At 43.2% G+C, this 23,633-nt stretch overlaps 1 protein-coding gene across 1 annotated transcript; it reads right to left on the reverse strand.

Moving 5' to 3' along the window:
• Nucleotides 1–2,639: 2,639 nt before the first annotated feature.
• Nucleotides 2,640–12,431, reverse strand: LOC138786301 (tetraspanin-36-like). Its single transcript, XM_069963198.1, has 7 exons — nucleotides 12,280–12,431; nucleotides 6,889–7,080; nucleotides 5,931–6,005; nucleotides 4,989–5,084; nucleotides 4,656–4,802; nucleotides 3,861–3,944; nucleotides 2,640–2,945 (listed from the first exon to the last, which is right to left on the reverse strand). The coding sequence occupies exons 1-7, from the start codon at nucleotides 12,337–12,339 to the stop codon at nucleotides 2,877–2,879; spliced, it is 723 nt and encodes a 240-aa protein (XP_069819299.1). The 5' UTR covers nucleotides 12,340–12,431; the 3' UTR covers nucleotides 2,640–2,876.
• Nucleotides 12,432–23,633: the final 11,202 nt, after the last annotated feature.

Genomic DNA, 23,633 nt, shown 5'->3' on the forward strand with positions numbered 1-23,633 from the left:
ACTTACTATATAGTAGTTGCCCTCCCCCCCCGGTCCCTAGTTTAAAACACTCCTCCAACCTCTTAGTCATCTTCTCCCCCAGTACGGCTGCACCCTCCCCATTGAGATGCAGCCCATCCCTACCGTAGAGCCTGTAACCTACCGAGAAGTCGGCCCAGTTCTCCATGAACCCAAACCCCTCTATCCTACACCAGCTCTTGTGCCACTTATTTACCTCCCTAATCTCCCGCTGTCTCTTAGGTGTGGCTCGTGGTACAGGTAATATTTCGGAGAATATCACCTTGGAGGTCCTAGTTTTAAGCTTCCTGCCTAAGTCCCTGAAATCGTTTTTAAGGACCCGCCACCTACCTCTAACTTTATCATTGGTGCCAATGTGCACCATGACTGCTGGGTCATCGCCAGCCCCTCCCAGTAATCTGTCAGCCCGATCCGCGATGTGACGAACTCGAGCGCCAGGAAGGCAACACACAGTTCGACGATCCCGGTCTTTGTGACAGATTGCCCTGTCTGTCCCCCTAATAATTGAGTCCCCCACTACCAGTACCTGCCTGGCATGCCCTGAACTCCTGTTTCCCACCTTACTGGAGCAGACACCCCCCTGGCTTTCAGAGGCAGTGTCCTGCTGCAGCAATGCCACCCCTGAATCAACATCCCCCTCATCCGCCAATTTGGCAAACTTGTTGGGGTGTGCCAGATCAGGACTAGCCTCCCTTACACTCTTCCCTCTACCCCATTTTCTAACTGTGACCCAACTACTTGCCTCTTCCTCCTGTACCTCCATGCTATCACTCTCTCCCCCATCTACCCCTTGGAGCGCTTGCTCAGTGAGCAGCAGACCCCTTTCCATTTTGCCAATGTATCTCAAACGTCGCAGCTGCTCATTTAGATCCAGGATCTGGGCTTCCAAGCCAGCAACATGCACACATCTCCCACAATGGTATGCACCCTCGATCGGTTGATCAAGGATTGCATACATCGCACAAGATGTACATTGGGCCGCATTGTCAAACATGGCGCTCATTTTTATGGGGATATTATGTATAACTAAACAAAACAAAAACAAGCAACAAAAGCAAACAATGTATTCAAAAGCAAGTAAACAATTTGTTTTCCTCTAAAACTCCCAGAATATTAAAGTCCCCACACTTGAGACAAAAACACACTTCAGATCTAAAACGCGCACATTCCAAAACTCGCTCACAAATACAATATAAAAGCACTTAGCTTGCAGAGATTGCTGTTACTGGCTCCTTCCTTTACAATCAGATCTAGCAGTTATATTATACTGAGGGTATTAAACCCAGCAAGGCAAAGATCATGTGCTGGAAGTACAGGCACCAAGAACCATTGTCTGTGGGATTGTTTGTTCTGGCAGGGTGCTAGTGCTCCCCATATACCACACACTGCTTCTCATTGAGCTGTTTCGGTGATACAATGTGCAGACGAATCACTTCTGACACTAAGGGCCCTATTCCACCGGACGATTATCGTTCGAATAATCGTTAGCGATCACCGATCTCAAACGACCGCTATTGCGAAAGACCTGAAAACATTCACTCATCTTCCATGAAACGATAATCGTTACTTATGATCGTATTTGTGATAGTTTTTTCTTCGCTATTGCGTCCGTATCTACTGCGAACGACGAACAACGTTTTGCGAACGAGCAACGAGAAAAATAGGTCCAGGTCTTATAAAGCGATCAATGATTTCTCATTCGGTCGTTAATCGTTAACCGCATTTCAACCGAACGATTATCGTTTAGATTCGAACGATTTAACGATAATCTTGAATGATAATCGTCCGGTGGAATAGGGCCCTAAGATTCCTTGAAACAACCTTAAATTCCTAAGAGATGAGCAAATTTACAGTAAATCAAAGTGATTTGTTTTTTTCTGCAATCCGCTCATCAGCCGGCTGCCTTCTAACTCACTGCCTCTCCTCCTTGGGTGCTGGGAAAAGCTGGATCCAGTCCTGGAAAAGTGGGAGAAGTTTCCCAGGACTGGATCCAGCTTTTTCCAGCCCCCAAGGGGCAGCGGCAGTGAGTTATAGGGCTGCCGGCTGATGAGCGGATTCCAGAGATAACAAATCACGTTGCTTAATTACTGTAAATTTGCTCATCTCTACTTACTACCAAGCACCTGGAAATGGTTCTGACCAGGACAGGGAGTGCAGGGGAAGGGTCAAGACTATGACAAAAACACATCAAGAATTCCACCTGTGAAAACAGCAATATATATATATTTTTTTTAATGTTCATGACTGTAGTTTCCCTAAATACTAGTTCATGACTGGCGTTATTCCTCTGCTCAGCATGTGTCAGCACTAAAGGATTATAGTTAAAATGCATGGGGACTAGAGATGAGCGAATTTACAGTACACACGCTACCTCAGCAATCTGTTCATCAGCCTGCTGTCTTTAAAGTCTGTGCCTCTACACTCCAGGTTCCTGGAAAAGTTGGATCAACTCCTGGAAAGCTTTTCCCAGGACTGGATCCAGCTTTTCCAGACACCTGAGAAGGAGCGGCACAGCAGCCGGCTGAAAAGCACATTGCCGTGCTAACAAAGCGCTTTGCTTGGTTTTTACTGTAGATTTGCTCATCTCTAGTGTGGACAGTCACAAAATTGTGGAAATAGCATTTTATTCAATAGGTTTTTATTTCATACAGTTACAGAATACCACACACACACTCCTATATACATAATAAAAAAAAGATATAAGCTGTTAGCACTGCATATATTGTAGAATTATTCTCTATTACAGTCCAGACTCCAAGGGTTCAGGGGAATTTTAGAAAGGTGTAGTATTACATCCTAGGGTTCATCTGCACCACCTCCAGTCAGACATCATACGTTCAAGAGGTTCCAGGTCGGTTCTAGAGCAGCTGGTATCCTTCTCTACTATTTCTGCGGTAGATGACGCACAAACTTATCAAAGCAAAGAGCTGAAAGACAAAAAGTTGCATTATGTGAGATAGAAGCCAATTACCATTTTATAGACTTGTTATACCCTAATAGTCAAAATTCATAAGAAAAACTATTTGCTGTAACTGGTGGCACCTGCAGAATACAGATACTGCACCATAAGTCATGTAGCAGGTCAGTGCTCTGCATTCTCAAAGAGTTTAAGAGGGTAATCTAGCCACCAGTACAATGATGGGGGGGGGGGGGGGAGTCCCAGCAGTCTGCTGCACCCCCCCCCCCCCCCCATGAGTCTTCAGTATGGTACAGGACACAAATGCAATTTTACAAATTAAACTTCAGCCACCACTAGGGGGAGCTCACTGCATACAGATTTCAGCGAATGCAAGTCAGCACTGGAAAACCCTCAGTACAACTATCTTAAATTTTATAACCACTTTAATGTAAGTAAAAATTTGGGGGACATTTATCAAACTGGTAAGTAAAATTGTCTTAGTTGCCCCTAGCAACCAATCAGATTCCACCTTTCTTTTCTCACAGATTCTTTGAAAAATTAAAGGTGGAATCTGATTGGTTGCTAGGGGCAACTGAGCCAGCTCTACTTTACACTATGTTTGATAAATCTCCCCCTTTGTGTCATGACTCTTGTCCTCAGCTCGACTGGAGTATTGCAGTTTGGTTCCATTGAAGTAAATTGAGCTGGATAAAACACACATGAAACCTGAAGATAGGTGTAGGTTTTGCAGGAAAGAAGCTGCATTTGATTTCCTAATTCTGGACAACCCCTTTTAAGAGTACCTTCTGTATAGTTGGGCCATAAAAACACATAAACCTGCTACAGGGAGGGGGAAAAAAAAAAACCACATACACTATCTTAGAAACCCTATGGCTCCTACTGCCCAAGCGCCCAAAATTGTCTGCACCCCCTCTGGACTTACCTCAATTACAGCAAACCCTAGTATCACCAACATGGAGAAGCCAATGACTTTGTGTATTAAACTCTCCAGTTTCACTTCACAACCCTAAAATGAAACAAGACGAGAGAACGGTCAAAATAGTCATGTGGTAAAAATAATTTTTTATATATATATATATATATATATATATATATATATATATATATATATATATATACACACACACATACATATATTATACATACATATTTATTTATTTTTACACTATATATATATATATATATATATATATATATATATATATATATATATATATATATATATTAATAGGCAACCAGCACCTCTATAATATGCTGCAGTATACATTGCTGTCAATGTGTATATACTGCTTAAAGGGGTACTCTGGAGGGAAAAAAATCATATCAACTTGTATATGAAGTTATTTAGATTTGTAATTTATTTCTATTTAAAAATCTTCAGTTTTCCAATACTTAGCTGCTATATGTCCTGCAGAAAGTCTTTGCAGTCTGACACATTGCTCTCTGCTGCCACCGCTGTTCATGTCAGGAATATCCAGATAAATACCAGATCCCAATATAAAACCTGTCCTGCTCTGGACAGGGGGGGCAGCAGAGAGTTACTGAAAATAGAATAGCTCTCGCTATCTGACTATATATTCGACCTGGTCGGGAAAACCATATGGAAAGTGGAAATATATAAGGGGCCAGTTATTTGTTACCAGGATCCCATTTGGTCTAAGCGTATTGTGCAGACAGTCATTTAACTGGAGCAGTACATTGCTTGGCACCATCTTACCTCTATGCTGATCTTGTAGAGTTCATCCAGTCTGCCATGACAGTCTGTCTTATTCATACAGCAGCTCTCTGGCACGGTGCGGTTATTATTCAGGAACCATGTTGTATTCTCCCAGCTGGTGTAGTTGTTTATGCCACAGCAATGCAACTATATAAATACAAGAGGATAAGACACAGCCAGGGTGAAAGCAGGTACAGCGTGGGGGTATACAGTAGACAAACACCCACCACTATATGTACGGACATAAACCCAACACCAGGTAGAACTATATAACAGATATAAACCATAAACTAAGGGGGGGGGGGGGGTACTTTCTCCCAATTCCTATATTACCTCTTCTTGGATGAAGTCAACGGCAGAACTTTCCACATTTTTCCCATCGTATTTTTCAAACAAAGTTTTCATGTTTTGCCGAAGTTCTGGATCAATCTAAGAGAAAAGCACAAATAATTTTTTTTTCTATACGTCTCCCAACATGATTGAGATCAGTGGCCAAAATAGTTATTGTCTTCTAAAATAGTCCAAAGCAGGGGTAGGGAACCTTCGGCCCTCCAGCTGTTGCAAAACTACAACTTCCATCATGCCTGGACAGCCAAAGCTTTGCTTTGGCTGTCCAGGCATGATGGGAGTTGTAGTTTCTGCAAAGCTGGGCCAGATTGGTCTGATGCCTACTAGGACTTATGTATCATAAGAGTGTGTCCCATTCTAGAGGGTTCAATGCCATGTCCATACATTTAAAAATGGAAGCCATATTATGGCAAAGTGACTGCCCTCAGTTTCCATCAACAATGCCACCGTAATAGTAATCACATGTACTATGGGCTTCTCCCTGGTAACACCTTTTATTCCTGAACTTTTAAAGTTTCAACCAAGTGGTTGGAAGAAAACATGTGTTCTAAGCAATTATGGAGGCCCCAAGTATTGTGTCATCACCAGACAACTAGATGGCGGTATAATACAGCCTCTTTGGATGCAGTCATTTAGCCATTGTATTGTGGCATACGGCAGGTTTTTTTTTTTTTAGTTATACTGTGGGTTCAATGGAACTGCCCTTTAAAGGGGTTATCCAGTGCTACAAAAACATGGCTACTGTCCCCCTACTGTTGTCTACAGTTTGGGTGGGGTCTTGAAACTCAATTCCATTGAAGTAAATGGAGCTTAATTGCAAACCGCACCTGAACTGGAGATAACAGTAGGGGTAAAAGTGGCCATGTTTTTGTAGCGCTGGATAACCCCTTTAATAAGTCTGTAAAACAGGTCTTCACAACATCTTACCTTATTCTTGTACACAAGTCCTAAAACAAGGGTGACCACTCCTGCAGCAAATAGGATGGAGATCAGGGTGATGAACTGATAAAATAAGAGGAAATTTAAATATCATTTTATGGTATACACGCCTGTTCATACCAGAATCAACACCAATAATCTATAAAACAAGTACTTTTTTTTCTAGCTCCCACAGGGGGACCTACTGCCAGTGATTATCTGCAATCAATCTTATTTTTATTTTATTTTTTTTTGTTTCCCCTGCAGTGCCCCCACAGGAAAAAACAAGGCATTACATTATTTCTTTTTGAAATCAGGTTGTCTGGTTCACACTGCATTTTTGCAATCCGTTTTTGGGCACACCGGAGTGAACTGTGTGCAACAGTTTTGATCCGTTTTTTCATTGAAACTTGACCTTATTTTTGTGTACCATTAAAAAAATAATAATAAAAATAATAAAAATAAAATATAATAATAATAGATGTCAAAGGAAAAACAGATTGCAATTGCAGTCGTTTTTTCCTATTCATTTTTTGCTAAAACGGATGAAAAAACAGATTGGAAAAACGCAGTGTGAACCCAGCCTAATGCAATGACAAGCCAGGTCCTCCAGACTATTTTAGGCGTCTCATTGCAGTGTCTATGCGCCCAATATCACTTAGGGCGCATGCACACTACGGAATACGCGCGTAAAGGCCGCTGCTACGGCAGCACACATCTCCGCCTGTGCCATATAGACGATTTTATGACGGGCCAATTCCGCCGTCCGCCAAAAGAATTGACATGTCCATTCTTTTGGCGGACTCCGGAATCCGTTTGTGCCTAGAACTGAGCCTATGGCACAAACGGGGATGCGCGTGCCTGCGAGCAGGGGCCAGCGACGGAATCCACAGCAGCCTTTACGCGTGTATTCCGTATTGTGTATGCACCCTTATATAGTAGAATGCCTAGATAATGTAATACTTACACATCCCAGGCCGCAGCAGGACTCCTGTATGGAAGAGATGCATCCCAGCAGCCCAATGATGAACATGAGCACAGCCACACCCAGGATAACAATGGCGGGGAGCATAACATAGGAATTATTCAGGAAGGTCTCATACTGCTTGTAGGTCACAATGATGTGTATTCCGACATAGCCCAGTGCTGCCGCAGCCGCCTGCAAGACAGATGTATGCGTAAAAAGCCTTGTAGAAAATAACATACACATACATCCACAATGATATGATATAGACACCCGTAACCTACTGTAATTTTATTACAATGCTCTCCTTTGGGAAGAGACAGGGCTAGAATAAAGGAGTTATTCCTCAGGTTGTGTGTTTTGTGTATTGCAGTTCAGTGCCATTGAAGTGAATGGAGCAGAGTTGTAATACCGCACACAACCTGAGGACAAGAGTGGTGCTGATTTTGAAAGAAAGCAGCTTTGTTTTTCCCAAGCCTGGAAAACAACTTTAAGGTGGGTGCAGACCACTGAACAAGGGGTTCTCCATGCCACCCGGCCCCCTTTACAGTCACATATGCATTTGGCTCTCTCCTCTTAAAGGAGAAGTCCGGCAAAAAATTATTAAAGTATTGTATTGCCCCCCAAAAGTTATACAAATCTCCAATATACACTTATTACGGGAAATGCTTATAAAGTGCTTCTTTCTTCTCCTTTAAGACTATAGAAGTTATGGAGACCACTAAGCTAGAGATTCTCTTTACACAGTACATGAATGGCTACCTACTCTTGTCTAGATACAATCCCTGCCTTGGGGGTGGGTAGTGGAGACCCTTCATATACAGCCCTTACACTAGACCCCCATTATTGGCTTTTGCAGAACTTCATATTGGGGAATAGAAAATTTATGGGCAATTGAGTGGTAGACAGAGTTGCACATCTACATGGGACTTGGACTTGTTGCTTTAATTACTTTATCCAGGATTAGAAAAAAAACAGCACGATCCCTGTCCACACGTTGTATGTGGCAGTGCCATTAACTTCAATGGAGTGGAGCTGCAATACCACATCCAACCTGTGGACAAGTGCGCAGCTGTTTTTGAAAGAAGCAGCCATGTTTTTTTCTGATTTCGGATAACCCCTTTAAGCATTGACAAGTGCAGATGCAGCCTGCAAATTTTTGCAAATAGTAAGTTTTATGGGTATAACATGGTGGTAGGTCTGCATCCTGCTCATATTATAACCCAGCAGGTGGAGAGACTTTATTGCAGCAATACAGATGGCAGCATAAACCTCATCCTGTAAGTCACGCAGTGGTGTATAGATGTTACGTTACATAGCAACATCTCAAAGTTCAGACGTTCCCGTGAATGATGTGTCATGGACTTTGTATCTTTCTATATAAATTTACATCTTACTAGATCATCTCTGTGAGCCATCTATTACAGACCAGTAGTCTTGTGTCCCGTATATCACTATGGCCGTGTGACTTAGGATTACAACTTGGCCAGGGGCGTAACTACCACTATAGCAGCCATAGCGGCTGCTATGGGGCCCACAACATCAGGGGGCCCCATTACCTGCTTCTGCAATACACTGGGCCCCCTTAGCTGTCATCATTTGCAGCACCAAGTGGACAGCTTAGGGTCAGTCGGGGAAAAATGGGTGCCCCAATCAAAAGTTTGCTATGGGGCCCAGTCGTTTCTAGTTAGGCCCCTGAACTTGGCCTCTCTAAACCATTGTTATATAGCTTTGGGTCTCATGTTGTGCAAAGTTGTGGTCATGTAGAATGGATTAAAGTTGGCCAAACCCTCTAATTTTGTTGGATTCAGCCAACCATCCAATGTGTATGGGGGCTCCTGACTCTAGATATTAGGGGATAGAAGGGTCAGGCATGTTGTATTTCATCTACTCCGTTTTGTTTTTCTTAGTGGAGAGAAGCCATCACCAGAGTCGCCTGGCAAAGACTTTCGTTCCCCCATTCAGAACAAATGCCGAACCAGGTGTCCATGTGGGGATTGATAGAGATAGCCGTCACATTAAATTATCTATCTAAGTATCTAACTATACACAGACACACAGGACCCACCCATTTACAAATCTCATATTGGGCCCTATCTTAAATCCAAACTCTAGGACCAAGTGCATAATAGGCCAATGTACCTAGAAGTATTTGAGAGTACATGAGAGCTATAGAGGAGCTCCATACACCACTGAATGTACTCTGCAAACCGGGAGTATGCAAGGCTGGTAATATGTCAATTGGTGGAGGTTGGACCCCAACTGATCAAACGTTGATAGGCTGGGGTGTCATCACATTACATAAAACATGTCCAACCTTGTAGAGATTGCCAAACTATCTTATGTGTTCGACTCCCCCAATGGCAAAAAAAGATCAGACATGATGGATTCCAATGTGGCTGATCCTTCATTCCCATAGGAGAGGAGCTGTAGAAGAGTGTGGTGGGGGATTCCCCCCTCACCATTGAGGACACATGCATGGCCAAGATTGTTTATGAAGAAGTCAGTGAGATAAGCCGACATCTGACCACCGGCCATTGTGTACTGGGCCATCAAAAGTCCCTGAGAATCCCCTAAACTCTCCCCAATGAAGAAAACAGATTACTATGGAACCCTATGCTGCATGGATGATGGGGTGCTAAGGGTCACAAGGGAATTCTTTCGTGCAATGAACACACACACATACATACATACATACGAGATTTATGAAACATGGTGTAAAGTGAGACTGGCTCAGTTGCTTCTAGCAACCAATCAGATTCCACCTTTCATTCCTCACAGACTATGGAAAATGAAAGGTGGAATCTGATTGGTTGCTAGGGGAAACTGAGCCAGTTTCACTTTAAACCATGTTTCATAAATATATATATATATATATATATATATATATATATATATATATATATATATATATATATATATATATATATATATATATATATATATATATATATACTCATATACATATACATATATATATATACATATACACATACACATATACACACACACACACACACACAAAAACAAGGAACCAAGAAACAAATAGGTCATGTACTATGAATGTGGTCCGGCCAGTTTCTGGCACACAACAAGAAAGATGAATAACATTCTCCATCATGCTCAAGGGAAACCACATAAGTGAAATGATACATGACTCTGTATTTCACAATTCAAGGCCGGTCACCAAGGCAAAGTCACATGTTGCACCTTGACACAACTTTGTCATGTTTACAATATACACAAAAGCCAAGAGACAGGGGCCAGTGAAGCTCCCTAGTATCATTACAGGAAATGTCATCATGACAATCAATAAAGTTGAGAGACTTTATAGGAAACTTTTCTAGTTTTTATTACAGCTGTTATTCAAGAGGAACACATTGGGGAAAATTTATTATATATATATGGTACTCATTTTACACTGTTCGCAATTTTTTAAATAGTGGTCAGGGCTTGACATAAAGGGGGTGTGGAAAATCCCTTAAAGAACAAGGAAACAGTTAAACAGATTTTTTAGGCTCTTCCAGAAACAGCACCACCCCTGTCCTCAGTTTGGGTGTTGGGTTTTAAAGGGGTGATCCAGCGAAGACCTTTTTCTTTCAAATCAACTGGTTATATAGATTTGCAATTTACTTCTATTTAAAAATCTCAAGTCTTCCAGTACTTATCAGCTGCTGTATGTCCTGCAGGAAGTGGGGTATTCTTTCCAGTCTGACATAATGCTCTCTGCTGCCACCTCTGTCCATGTCAGGAACTGTCCAGAGCAGCAGCAAATCCACATAGAAAACTTCTCCTGCTCTGGACAGTTCCTCACATGGACAGAGGTGGCAGCAGAGAGCACTGTGTCAGACTGGAAAGAATACCCCACTACCTGCAGGACATACAGCAGCTGAAAAGTACTGAAAAACTGGAGATTTTTAAATAGAAGTAAATTACAAGTCTATATAACTTTCTGTAACCAGCTGACTTAAAAGAAAAGATTTTCGCTGGACAACCCCTTTAAAGCCCAGTTCCATTAAAGAGAAAGGAGATAAATTGTAATACCGCACACAACCTGAGGACAGGGTGGTGCTATTATGGGAAGTATCTATAAGTTTTCTAACCCTGTATAAACACTTTAACCCCTTAATGACCGCAGGTGTATATTTACGCCCTGCGGTCGGTAAGGGAGTTCAGAGCGGGGCCGCGATCTGAACCGCCACGGTCCCGGGTGCCGCATGTAGCCCGGTCTGATCGCCATGCCTGCTAATCATGTAATCGGATGCAGCTGTCAAAGTTGACAGCTGCATCCGATTACTTGCTGTAGACGATCCCTGGTGTCTGTCCCAGAGGAGCGATCTCCGTGTCTTTTACCTGCCAGGGTCTCCGCCAAAATTGAAATTGGCCTGGTCCTTAAGGGGTTAATATGTCAAACAGAATATCAGCAGGTGCTGCACCTGTTGGTAGCAATGCATATGTAGCCAAAAGAAATACTCTACTACATTGACAAACTCAACGCTGCTACATTAGTATATATTGAGACGCTGTGTCCACAATGTATTTTGATTACAATCAGACAAATAATCACTACTTACCTCCCCCCATGCCCACGAAGTGCCTTGTCACAGGCTCCGGGACCTCACCACACCATTAGACTAGACAGTCTAAAGATGCACCAGATATTTAAGCCTGAACTACTGTTAAAAACCTGAGACTGTCTAGTCTAATGCTGCGTTTACACGGAACGATCATCATGCAAATTTGCACGATAATGATCAAATTCGAACGATAATCATACGTGTAAACGCAGCGAACGATCGAACGATGAGCCAGAAATCGTATTTTTATCTTACAACATGTTAAATCGTCGTTCGCAAAAAATTCGCAGATTGTTCCGTGTAAACATTCGTTCACCAATTTAACCTATGTGCGAGATAGGCTTAAGTGATCGCAAAACGATTTTTCTGTACAATATATCGTTCCGTCTAAACGCTGAACGTTATAACAAAAAATTGTTACTTCGAAATCGTTAATCGTACGATCGGGCGAATTATCGTTCCGTGTAAACGCAGCATTAGTTTACACAGTCATAGAATTAGATGGTTTTTGCTTTTTGGCCCTGTGATTTTGTGCTTGGAAATGGCTGTGGAAAACTGCGCCCACTCCCTGGTAAGCAGGAAATACCACAAGAATCTCTATCCCGCCATGTGCACTGAACCAGTGGTCAGACCTTACCGACCAGATACTGCTCAATCATGCGGGGAGAGAAGTTGTAGTTGTCCTTTGTGCACCGATTAACACAATGTAATTGTTCTGTTGTCATAAACAATAGTTTAAAAAATTAGTCCTAAAAATTGTCAAACAACAAACTCAGCTCTGCTATAGATTACACTATAATAAAACAGATAGACTTACCAGAAAGACCAGGCTGAGGAGGACAAGGAAGGTCTTGGACGTGAACACCCCTAACCCCATGGTGTGACTTTGTCTCCAGGCACTGCACACAGACCTCTATACAATGGAGAGAGTCACTGACTGCCGCTCTCTATCCACTCAGCAATAATAAAGCCTCTGGGTCACACATGACTCTCGCCCCACACTCAGCAGTCACATGCTTCCTCCACCCGCCCACACCCCACAGGTACAAAGGACAAAGCGTTAACTCTCCACCAGCAGCAGATGGACTGTGGAAAGTCTGGGAAACTAATTGGTAACGCTTCACACTTGACATTCAAAAACATGCAGTTTTGGAAAAAAAAGAAGAAGGTTGTAGCAGAAAGAGCAAATTTTTTTCTAAACCCACTATTCACACAGGACAGATTTTCCCAATTAACTTAAATTTAAGTCAAAATTTCAGTTCTGTCTGACCATGGGGGCTAAAAAATACCACAAGTAATAAAAAAAAAAAAACTACCAGTTTTCCTGCTTTTCAATAGTTTTTGTGGTGTTTTTTATTTTTATTGTACTGTATATTAGTATAGGTGTTTTATCTCTGGTGTTTTATTCCCTGCGTTTTTCTTTCAACAACATCAGCGACAAGATGTGGGACTAAAGGGCGTATTCCACGGCCCGACTCGTTTGCGCTCGTTTGCTCCTCGTTCCTCGCCTGCTGCTGCCGCTATACCACGCGGCGGCAGCAAGCGGGTGAGTCCGGGGAGGGCCGCGGGTGATCGCTGATTGTCCGGACAGCCCAACATGTTGAAAGACAAACGACTTAAACGGTCAGCTGACATGAACGATGTTGGCTGATCGTTGGCTCCTATTCCACGGGACGATTATCCGCCGTAACGGACGATAATTGTTCCGTGGAATAGGGCCTTTAGAGTGGCTTTACGCAGGGAGATTTATATGACAGGTTTTTTAAGCCAAAGCCAGAAAGAGACTATAAATAGGGAACAGGTCATAAAGAAAAGACTGAGATGTCTCTTTTCAAATCCATTCCTGGCTTTGGCTTCAAAAAATCTGTCAGATAAATCTCTCTATGTAAAACCACCCTCACACCTGACCCCTCCTGTCCCGGAATCTTCTGTCCTCCCTTTAAGGGGTTATCCAGGGCTACAAAAACATGGCTACTTTCTTCCAGAGACTCTGTACTCTTGTTTCCAGCTTGGTGGGGTTTTTCTGCTCAGTTCCATTGAAGTGAATGGAGCTTAATTGCAAACCGCACCTGAACTGGAGACAAGAGTCATGTTGTCTCTGAAAGAAAGTGGCCATGTTTTTGTAACACTGGATAACCCCTTTAAGGCTATGTTCACACATAGTATTTCAGGCAGCATTTTGATCAGTTTTTTTTTTTTTTTCAACCCAATTCAGGATTGGGTTAAAAACACAGAAACTGCTAATCTTTTCATTATCATTTTCCTCTGCCAATCCTCCCTATTTTGGCTAAAAATACAGTATGTGAACATAGCCTAAAGGTAGAATCCCACTAGGTATGTTTGCAAAGAAACAGCACAAAGAAAAAAAAGCCACAATTGGCACAGATGGCAAGGGGAGTTCACCAAGAATAAAATTTATTTCCATTTCAACTGGTACCAGAGATTTGTAATTTACTTCTATTAAAAAAATCTTGTCTTTTTTTAGTACTTATCAGCTGCTGTGTATCCTGCAGGAAGTGGTGTATTCTTTCCAGTCTGACACAGTTCTCTCTGCTGCCACCTCTGTCCATGTCAGGAACTGTCCAGAGCAGTAGCAAAAACCCATAGAAAACCCTCTCCTGCTCTCCAGACTGCAGGGCACACAGCAGCTGATAAGTACTGGAAGACTTAAGATTTTTTTTTTATAGAAGTAAATTACAAATCTCTGACAGTTTTATCAGTTGATTTGAAATAATTGTTTGTGAGCTACCCCTTTAAATATAGCTGCTTTCTTCCAGAAACAACACTATGTTTGAATGTGGGGTTTGCAGCTCAGTGCCAGTGGAGTTAATGAAGATGAATTGTAATACCACACGCAACCTGAGGACAGGGGTGGCGCTGTTTTTGCAAAAAGGTAACTGCGTTTTTTTTATAATCCTGGATAACCCCTATAATACATATACCAGACATGCAGAACAGTGATTCATGTCTCTCTATAGGTCTGATTTAGGTTCATGGCTATATGGACAATAATCACATCTAACAGAAGGTAATGTGATCACATTGTGGCATTCTACAACCAAAGCTATGTCCTGGATCGATATGTGGCAAAGTTTTGGGTCATGGCCCTCGATCTTTGGCCAGAAACAAAATTAAACAATTTGTGTTTGTACGTGCAGGGCCAAATTATTTGTTACAGCCCATGATCCAAGCGTCCACTAGGGGGCGCAGATTTCTCCAGCCGAATGGTAAAATCTCAGGAAATGATGGTGTTGAATGTGACTGCAACGAGGGGAAAAATAGTCACAAGATCTACAATAATTGTAACCTTTTTAATGATTATTTTCCATAGCAACAAAGAAACTAATAAATATATAAAGTACATATAATGTTAAAATATGTAAGACAATTTGGTCACATGATAAGGCTATGTTTTCACAACGTATATTTTCGTAAACCCACGGCCGTTGTACAATTATTACGAAACTATATGTTACCTTGCCGTCTATGGGATCCCGGCCGGAGCGTATACACATAGTATATGCTCCGGCCGGGACATGTCAGTTTTCTGCGGCCGCTATTCATTGAAAACCAGAAAACCCTGCGCCCGCATCCGAACTCTGCGGCTGCAAAGATCATCTAGCCTAATGATCTTTTAGAGACCGGCCGTCTTACATAGTCTGAACATGGCAAACAGTTACCAAATAACAAGAAGCAAATATCACCATAGATATTACCATTACTGTACTGACCAACACTACTCCTAATACTACTAAACCAGGGACACATAACACTACCACACCATGACCATCTCGCTCACTCTGGCAGATGATCTTTGATTGTTAAAGGACCCTAATATTTGTACCATCCATCATGAAGACTTCTTCCTCTCTATAACTTCCTCACCCTTAGACAAACTCTCCATCTCTATTACACTGACCCGCATATAGTAATTAGGCCTCCTACACTGCCCAGATTACAGTTAGGCATCCCACACTGTGCCCATATATAGTAGTTAGGTCTTCCACACTGCCCCCATATAGTACTTAGGCCCCCACACTGCCCCCATATATAGTACTTAGGTCTTCCACACTGCCCCCATATAGTACTTAGGCCCCCACACTGCCCCCATATAGAACTTAGGCCTCCACACTGCTCCCATATAGTACTTAGGCCCCCACACTGCCCCCATATAGTACTTAGGCACCCACACTGCCCCCTTATAGTACTTAGGCACCCACACTGCCCCCATATAGTACTTAGGCACCCACACTGCCCCCATATAGTACTTAGGCACCCACACTGCCCCCATATAGTACTTAGGCACCCACACTGCCCCCATATAGTACTTAGGCACCCACACTGCCCCCATATAGTACTTCTTCTTCTGCATCCTTCCAAAGCTGTAGACCACCACCTGTCCTCTTCTCTTCCCTGACCCTCTGTCCCAGCAGCCTCAGTTCATTGTTGTAGTAAAACTGTGTATGTGCCTTAAAGGTGGACACAAAGTAAAAAAAAAAGCTATGGTCACCTAGGAATCCTGGTCATGTGTCCCTTCCCCTGCAGGCCTGGTCATGGTCGTACGCCTTGTGCCTCTGGTTTCATAAGGACCCAAAATTCTCCATGTGGTTGTATAATTCTTTTCTGATCTCCAGTATCACTTTATATTGCACCTGGTATCTGGTGATTTACTAGTACAATTTAACAATTTAGTGGTTTACTGTCCCAGTTTAAAGGGGTATTCCAGCAACAAAAAAATTAAATCATCTGGTGCCCAAAATCTGGTGCACAAAAGAGATTTGTAATTTATTTCTATTAAAAAATAGTCTTCCATTACTTGAGATCAAACCTCAAGTCTAGTACTTATCAGCTGCCGTATGTCCTGCAGGAAGTGGTGTATTATTTCGAATCTGAAGAGCAGGAGGAGTTTTCCATAGGGATTTGCTACCGCTCTGGACATTTCCTGACATGGACAGAGGTGGCAGCAGAGAGCACTGTGTCAGACTGGAAAGAATACACCACTTTCTGCAGTACATACAGCAGCCGATAAGAATTACAAATCTCTGGCCCTTGCTGACACCAGTTGATTTAAAAGAAAAAATCTTTGCTGGAGTACCCCTTTAAGGTATTTATTGGATTAGTATCCATTAATTCTGTGACTTATTTTCTGTTTTGACAGCCGTGTCATCTTGTACGAGTTGTACAGGTCCGACTTCTTGTTTCATAAATATTTGGAGGATCAGCCATTAATATCCCATGCAGGGCACCAATCCCTGTCCTCCATTTTTTTGTTTCGGTTGTCAAACTATGGGTGTTTTAAGGCCTTATGGTTTAATGTTGCACTCACCAGTGTAGAGTACATTGGTGGCCCAATCCCTAGGGGTATTGACCCAGGGGTATAGCTATAGAACGTTTTGTCATGTCATTCGCACGTAGACCTTGGTGGGGGCCCAGCGGTCACTCTTCCACATAGGATGATACCAGAATTAAAGGGGTTATCCAGTGCTACAAAAACATGGCCACTTTTCCCCCTACTGTTGTCTCCAGTTCAGGTGCAGTTTGCAGTTAAGCTCCATTTACTTCAATGGAACTGAGTTTCAAAACCCCACCCAAACTGGAGACAACAGTAGGGGGAAAGTGGCCATGTTTTTGTAGCACTGGATAACCCCTTTAATGGCACATACAAGGGAGGCAGGTTGTATCATTGGGAAGGTCCCTGATGTCGGTGATCTCATGGCTTATTACTTACCATCTGTGATTTCTAGGGACTATTTCTAACATCTGGCTAAAGTTCAGAGTTCCCTCTTAGTGTGGAGTGTCAGCTGCTCATATCTGTATGATCTCAGTATACACCTATATCATGGGTCATTCATCACGTCTGATCATGTGCTGCTGTGGTCACGAGTGCTGGCATTGTGTAATGTGGGAGGAGGGACGAGGATTAGACCGGCCGGGAGAGACGCCTATAAGTGAAAAAAAAAAAAGCTTTTCCAGAGTCTATAGGCTTTTATCTCTTGTACATTATAATTTAAGCTCTCAGACACTTGTTTTTTATTTTTAATTTTATTACTATAAAGACCCAAAGAGCTTCCTTGTATTTGCCCTCCTGCATACTGGATGTAGCTGGATACAGAATGACACTCTGTACCTATAGAGCCATATATTTCTATAAGATTACATGTTTGCTAGTAACTATTTATTAAAATTTTGAAGTAAAAAATTCTTTCCAGATTTTTCTTTATGCCAATCACCTTGTATAATGTTGTAGATGTATAGCACAGGTTATTCCAGTTATGTTTGTGTACTTTGTGCTTTTTATGCGTTGTAGTAATATTCTGTCAGTTTATTTCTATACACACATGTGTTTGGCAGCATACATCCTCCTGAGGAGGTGTTAAGATCCTGTGTGCAAGGGGGGATACAATGATACTGCTTGGTATTAGGACCCTGTTTGGGGCAGCACCTCAAAGTGAAGGGGACCAGGGAGTTAGGGCCCTATTGCACCAACAGATCATCTGACAGATTTTTTTCAGCCAAAGCCAGTAATGGACTATAAACAGGGAACAGGACATAAAGGAAAGACTGAGATTCCTCGTCTTTTCAAATCCACTCTTGGCTTTGGCTTACAAAAATCTGTCAGATAATCTGTTGGTGTAATAAGGCCCTTAGAATGGGTAAGTAAATGGAGGGGTAAGGTCTAGGAGTCTGGAGTCTATGGAGGGGTATGGTCTGAAGTCTATAGAGGGGTATGGTCTGGAGTCTATAGAGGGGTATGGTCTGCAGTCTACGTTGGGGGGATGGTCTGCAGTCTATGGAGGGGTATTGTCTGCAGTCTATGGAGGGGTATTGTCTGCAGTCTATGGAGAGGTGTGGTCTGGAGTCTATGGAGGGGTAAGGTCTGCAGTCTATGGAGGGGTATAGCCTGCAGTCTATGGAGAGGTGTGGTCTGGAGTCTATGGAGGGGTATAGCCTGCAGTCTATGGAGGGGTATTGTCTGCAGTCTATGGAGGGGTATTGTCTGCAGTCTATGGAGGGGTAAGGTCTGCAGTCTATGGAGGGGTATGGTCTGCAGTCTATGGAGGGGTATTGTCTGCAGTCTATGGAGGGGTATGGTCTGCAGTCTATGGAGGGGTATGGTCTGCAGTCTATGGAGGGGTATGGTCTGGAGTCTATAGAGGGGTATGGTCTGGAGTCTATGGAGGGGTATGGTCTGGAGTCTATGGAGGGGTATGGTCTGCAGTCTATGGAAGGGTATTGTCTGCAGTCTATGGAGGGGTATTGTCTGCAGTCTATGGAGGGGTATAGCCTGCAGTCTATGGAGGGGTATTGTCTGCAGTCTATGGAGGGGTATTGTCTGCAGTCTATGGAGGGGTATGGTCTGCAGTCTATAGAGGGGTATGGTCTGGAGTCTGGAGGGGTATGGTCTGCAGTCTATGAAGGGGTATTGTCTGCAGTCTATGGAGGGGTATTGTCTGCAGTCTATGGAGGGGTATTGTCTGCAGTCTATGGAGGGGTATTGTCTGCAATTTATGGAGGGGTATAGCCTGCAGTCTATGGAGAGGTGTGGTCTGGAGTCTATGGAGGGGTATAGCCTGCAGTCGCCTGCAGTCTATGGAGGGGTATGATCTGCAGTCTATGGAGGGGTATGGTCTGCAGTCTATGGAGGGGTATGATCTGCAGTCTATGGAGGGGTATAGCCTGCAGTCGCCTGCAGTCTATGGAGGGGTATGATCTGCAGTCTATGGAGGGGTATGGTCTGCAGTCTATGGAGGGGTATGATCTGCAGTCTATGGAGGGGTATGGTCTGCAGTCTATGGAGAGGTGTGGTCTGGAGTCTATGGAGGGGTATGGTCTGCAGTCTATGGAGGGGTATAGTCTAGAGTCTATGGAGGGGTATGGTCTAGGAGTCTGGAGGGGTTTGGTCTTAGTAAATGAAGGGGTATGGTCTGGAGTCTACGATCATTTTTTGTAGTTTGGTGTAGAGAATATTTACAGTCTGGTCTGGAGTCTAAATTCATTTTTCGTGGTTGGTGGCTTCACACTGTGCTTTTACAGTTTGGATGCAATTGTGCGCATCTGTTTGCATCCGTTTTTTCATTGACTTTCAAAGGAAAAGGGATCTTGTGTTTTTTTTTTCCTATTACATGAGACGATTATCGGCCGTGTAAATAGGGCCTTTATACTCCCAAGTACTGTAATGGACAGGAGACTGCCCTCCCCATCCCTTGTATACAGCGCTCCTATTTGCTCTTGAATCATTAGGCAGAACTTTCTCGTATATGACTTATTGATAGTTGAGCTAAATTTTGTAAGAAGTTGAACTTAAGACCCTATTACACGGCCAGATATTAAGGAGCAAGCAAGCGATGACCCGTCCGGAAGGTCAGTAATTGGTCAAATACAACCGATAATCGTGAGGCAATTATTACACATAGTCATTAGTTATCATTGCTACTATGATTGTTTACCACATCTGATCCCAACAAATGAAGGAATGATGGGGAATTACACTGAATGATTAGTGAACGGTTAACAATGAATTTTGTGTCGGCACCGATGAACGATTGAACGATTTTTCGTTGGACGTTTGATCGCTGCCTGCATTTACACAAAAAGATTATCGTTTAAATTCAAATGATATAACGATAATCGTCCTGTGTAATAGGATCCTAAGATGTCAAGTTGGATATGAAGAAACAGTATATAGTAATATACAGTATATAATGTCACCTATTCCCGCCTACACAGCGACTGATAAGCGTTATCTGTGACTCGGCTGATCTTCACTATGGTTGCACAGAGAAGCCATAAAGCTTAAGTGAACGGTAACATCAGATGCCAAGGTCTCCAGGAAATTATACTTTGACCATCTTGGGGTAGAATAGAGGGAATTCGTAGCTCTATAGTGGAGATCTGTGCTAGAGGATGGGGGTACACACAGGCCGATGTAGTGTTCAGCCCAGAGTAGGAGATAGATGGCTGGGACTTGTAGTTATGGATGTCGTCTTTCTCAGGGTACCTCCAGACAGTAGTGCTTTTTGGTTGCTAATGTTCCCCTGTAGCCGTCTCTTTAGGGAAGGATAATTCCATTTAAAATTAGGCACAATCTTGGCAATATACAGTACACTTGTCTGTGAATGGCGGAATTAATGGGGCGCCCCCAGGGTTCTGCAATTCTGTAAAATAGGGGTCTCCATATTTTCTACTATGGTCTCTAGAAATATCTCTTTCCCAAAGTCTCTCTCTCCACTGAGGGTGGACTCACACTGATTGGCTCCCAGTTATATCTGTATATGTACCAGTGCTGTTACCTGATACCCGCATCCCAGCCACTATAAGGATAAAGCCGTCAAGTGGCACAAACAATACCAGCGCAGTGTCCTGATACCCGCATCCCAGCCACTATAAGGATAAAGCCGTCATGTGGCACAAAGAATACCAGTGCAGTGTGCCCATACCCGCATCCCAGCCACTATAAGGATAAAGCCGTCATGTGGCACAAGGAATACCAGTGCAGTGTGCCCATACCCGCATCCCAGCCACTATAAGGATAAAGCCGTCATGTGGCACAAGGAATACCATGCAGTGTCCTGATACCCGCATCCCAGCCACTATAAGGATAAAGCCGTCATGTGGCACAAGGAATACCGTGCAGTGTCCTGATACCCGCATCCCAGCCACTATAAGGATAAAGCCGTCATGTGGCACAAGAAATACCAGTGCAGTGTCCTGATACCCGCATCCCAGTCACTATAAGGATAAAGCCGTCATGTGGCACAAGGAATACCGTGCAGTGTTCTGATACCCGCATCCCAGCCACTATAAGGATCAAGCCGTCATGTGGCACAAAGAATACCAGTGCAGTGTCCCGATACCCGCATCCCAGCCACTATAAGGATAAAGCCGTCATGTGGCACAAGGAATACCGTGCAGTGTCCTGATACCCGCATCCCAGCCACTATAAGGATAAAGCCGTCATGTGGCACAAGGAATACCGTGCAGTGTCCTGATACCTGCATTCCAGCCACTATAAGGATAAAGCCGTCATGTGGCACAAGGAATACCAGAGCAGTGTCCTGATACCCGCATCCCAGCCACTATAAGGATAAAGCCGTCATGTGGCACAAGGAATACCAGTGCAGTGTGCCCATACCCGCATCCCAGCCACTATAAGGATAAAGCCGTCATGTGGCACAAAGAATACCAGCGCAGTGTCCTGATACCCGCATCCCAGTCACTATAAGGATAAAGCCGTCATGTGGCACAAGGAATACCATGCAGTGTCCTGATACCCGTATCCCAGCCACTATAAGGATAAAGCCGTCATGTGGCACAAAGAATACCATGCAGTGTCCTGATACCCGTATCCCAGCCACTATAAGGATAAAGCCGTCATGTGGCACAAGGAATACCGTGCAGTGTCCTGATACCCGCATCCCAGTCACTATAAGGATAAAGCCGGCTGTGGCACAAGGAATACCATGCAGTGTCCTGATACCCGTATCCCAGCTACTATAAGGATAAAGCCTGCTGTGGCACAAGGAATACGGTGCAGTGTCCTGATACCCGCATCCCAGCCACTATAAGGATAAAGCCGTCATGTGGCACAAGGAATACCATGCAGTGTCCTGATACCCGTATCCCAGCCACTATAAGGATAAAGCCGTCATGTGGCACAAAGAATACCATGCAGTGTCCTGATACCCGTATCCCAGCCACTATAAGGATAAAGCCGTCATGTGGCACAAGGAATACCATGCAGTGTCCTGATACCCGTATCCCAGCTACTATAAGGATAAAGCCTGCTGTGGCACAAGGAATACGGTGCAGTGTCCTGATACCCGCATCCCAGCCACTATAAGGATAAAGCCGTCATGTGGCACAAGGAATACGGTGCAGTGTCCTGATACCCGCATCCCAGCCACTATAAGGATAAAGCCGTCATGTGGCACAAAGAATACCAGAGCAGTGTCCTGATACCTGCATCCCAGCCACTATAAGGATAAAGCCGTCATGTGGCACAAAGAATACCAGAGCAGTGTCCTGATACCCGTATCCCAGCCACTATAAGGATAAAGCCGTCATGTGGCACAAGGAATACGGTGCAGTGTCCTGATACCCGCATCCCAGTCACTATAAGGATAAAGCCGGCTGTGGCACAAGGAATACCAGCGCAGTGTCCTGATACCCGTATCCCAGCCACTATAAGGATAAAGCCGTCATGTGGAGAAATCACTGACAATTCCACCTGTATATTTGGTGGACAGAAGTGTACTACATGTACAATCAGACACACTATCACTGAAAACATGTAGATCTAAAACATCATAAATTTTATTAGATATGCATTAAAAACATGGTCCACAATAAATAATTACCATATAGGTCAATCAGTTAAATATAAACAATACTAAACCAATAATTCATAATGTGTATCACAAATCGTGAAATGACACGTCATACCCCTATCAACAAGTGTATATATCTTGCATAATATCTGGTGGCCCCTATCTGCCACCTCAGTCTCTACCTCCCCTCCGGGATCATCAGGAGACAAAACAAAAGCAAGTAAATATATATATGGGGTCAAAACTCCCACTACTCCAGCATGTCACTCTGGACAATGAAATATAGATAGTGGAATATGAAATATAGATAGTGGAAAAGCACTGAGACATTAATACTTCACCCTGTGGTGTCAAAAAAGCAACATACACAGTTCAATAGGGTAAAGAGTGTCATAAAGCCGTCATGTGGCTGAGGAATCTTTTTCAACATGTCCTAATTTTCCTTCTGACAATTTCAATCATTTCAACAATCTCCCATTGATTTTAATAGGAAAGCACACAAAAAAAGGAAAGGGTTAATAGGAAAGCACACCAAAGAAGGAAAGGGTTAATAGGAAAGCACACCAAAGAAGGAAAGGGTTAATAGGAAAGCACACCAAAAAAGGAAAGGGTTAATAGGAAAGCACGCCAAAAAAAGCAACGTGTCACTTCTTTTCTATATGTCTTTTACTTTTTACATGTGAACTTTTTTGGCGCATTTTGTGAGTAAATGACCCTATAACACCTTTTTTTCAGCCATTATCTCAGTATCAAAATAAAATGTCAATTGTCACTTGACACTAGCACCACTATCCTAGGAGGACAATCCCTTTAAGTCATCATCCTTCTCATCTTTCAGCTATTA

The sequence above is a fragment of the Dendropsophus ebraccatus genome, chromosome 3 (assembly GCF_027789765.1).
Source record: "Dendropsophus ebraccatus isolate aDenEbr1 chromosome 3, aDenEbr1.pat, whole genome shotgun sequence".
Lineage (NCBI taxonomy): Eukaryota > Metazoa > Chordata > Amphibia > Anura > Hylidae > Dendropsophus > Dendropsophus ebraccatus.

Bases quoted from the DNA above. Each gene is read 5' to 3' on its own strand.
- LOC138786301 (XM_069963198.1), bottom strand. From the start codon at position 12,339: ATGGGGTTAGGGGTGTTCACGTCCAAGACCTTCCTTGTCCTCCTCAGC. The intron at 7,081-12,279 runs GTAAGTCTATCT...TCTGTCTTGCAG, and splicing joins TCCTCAGCCTGGTCTTTCTG to GCGGCTGCGGCAGCACTGGG. The intron at 5,085-5,930 runs GTAAGATGTTGT...CTTTTCTCTTAG, and splicing joins GACTTGTGTACAAGAATAAG to ATTGATCCAGAACTTCGGCA.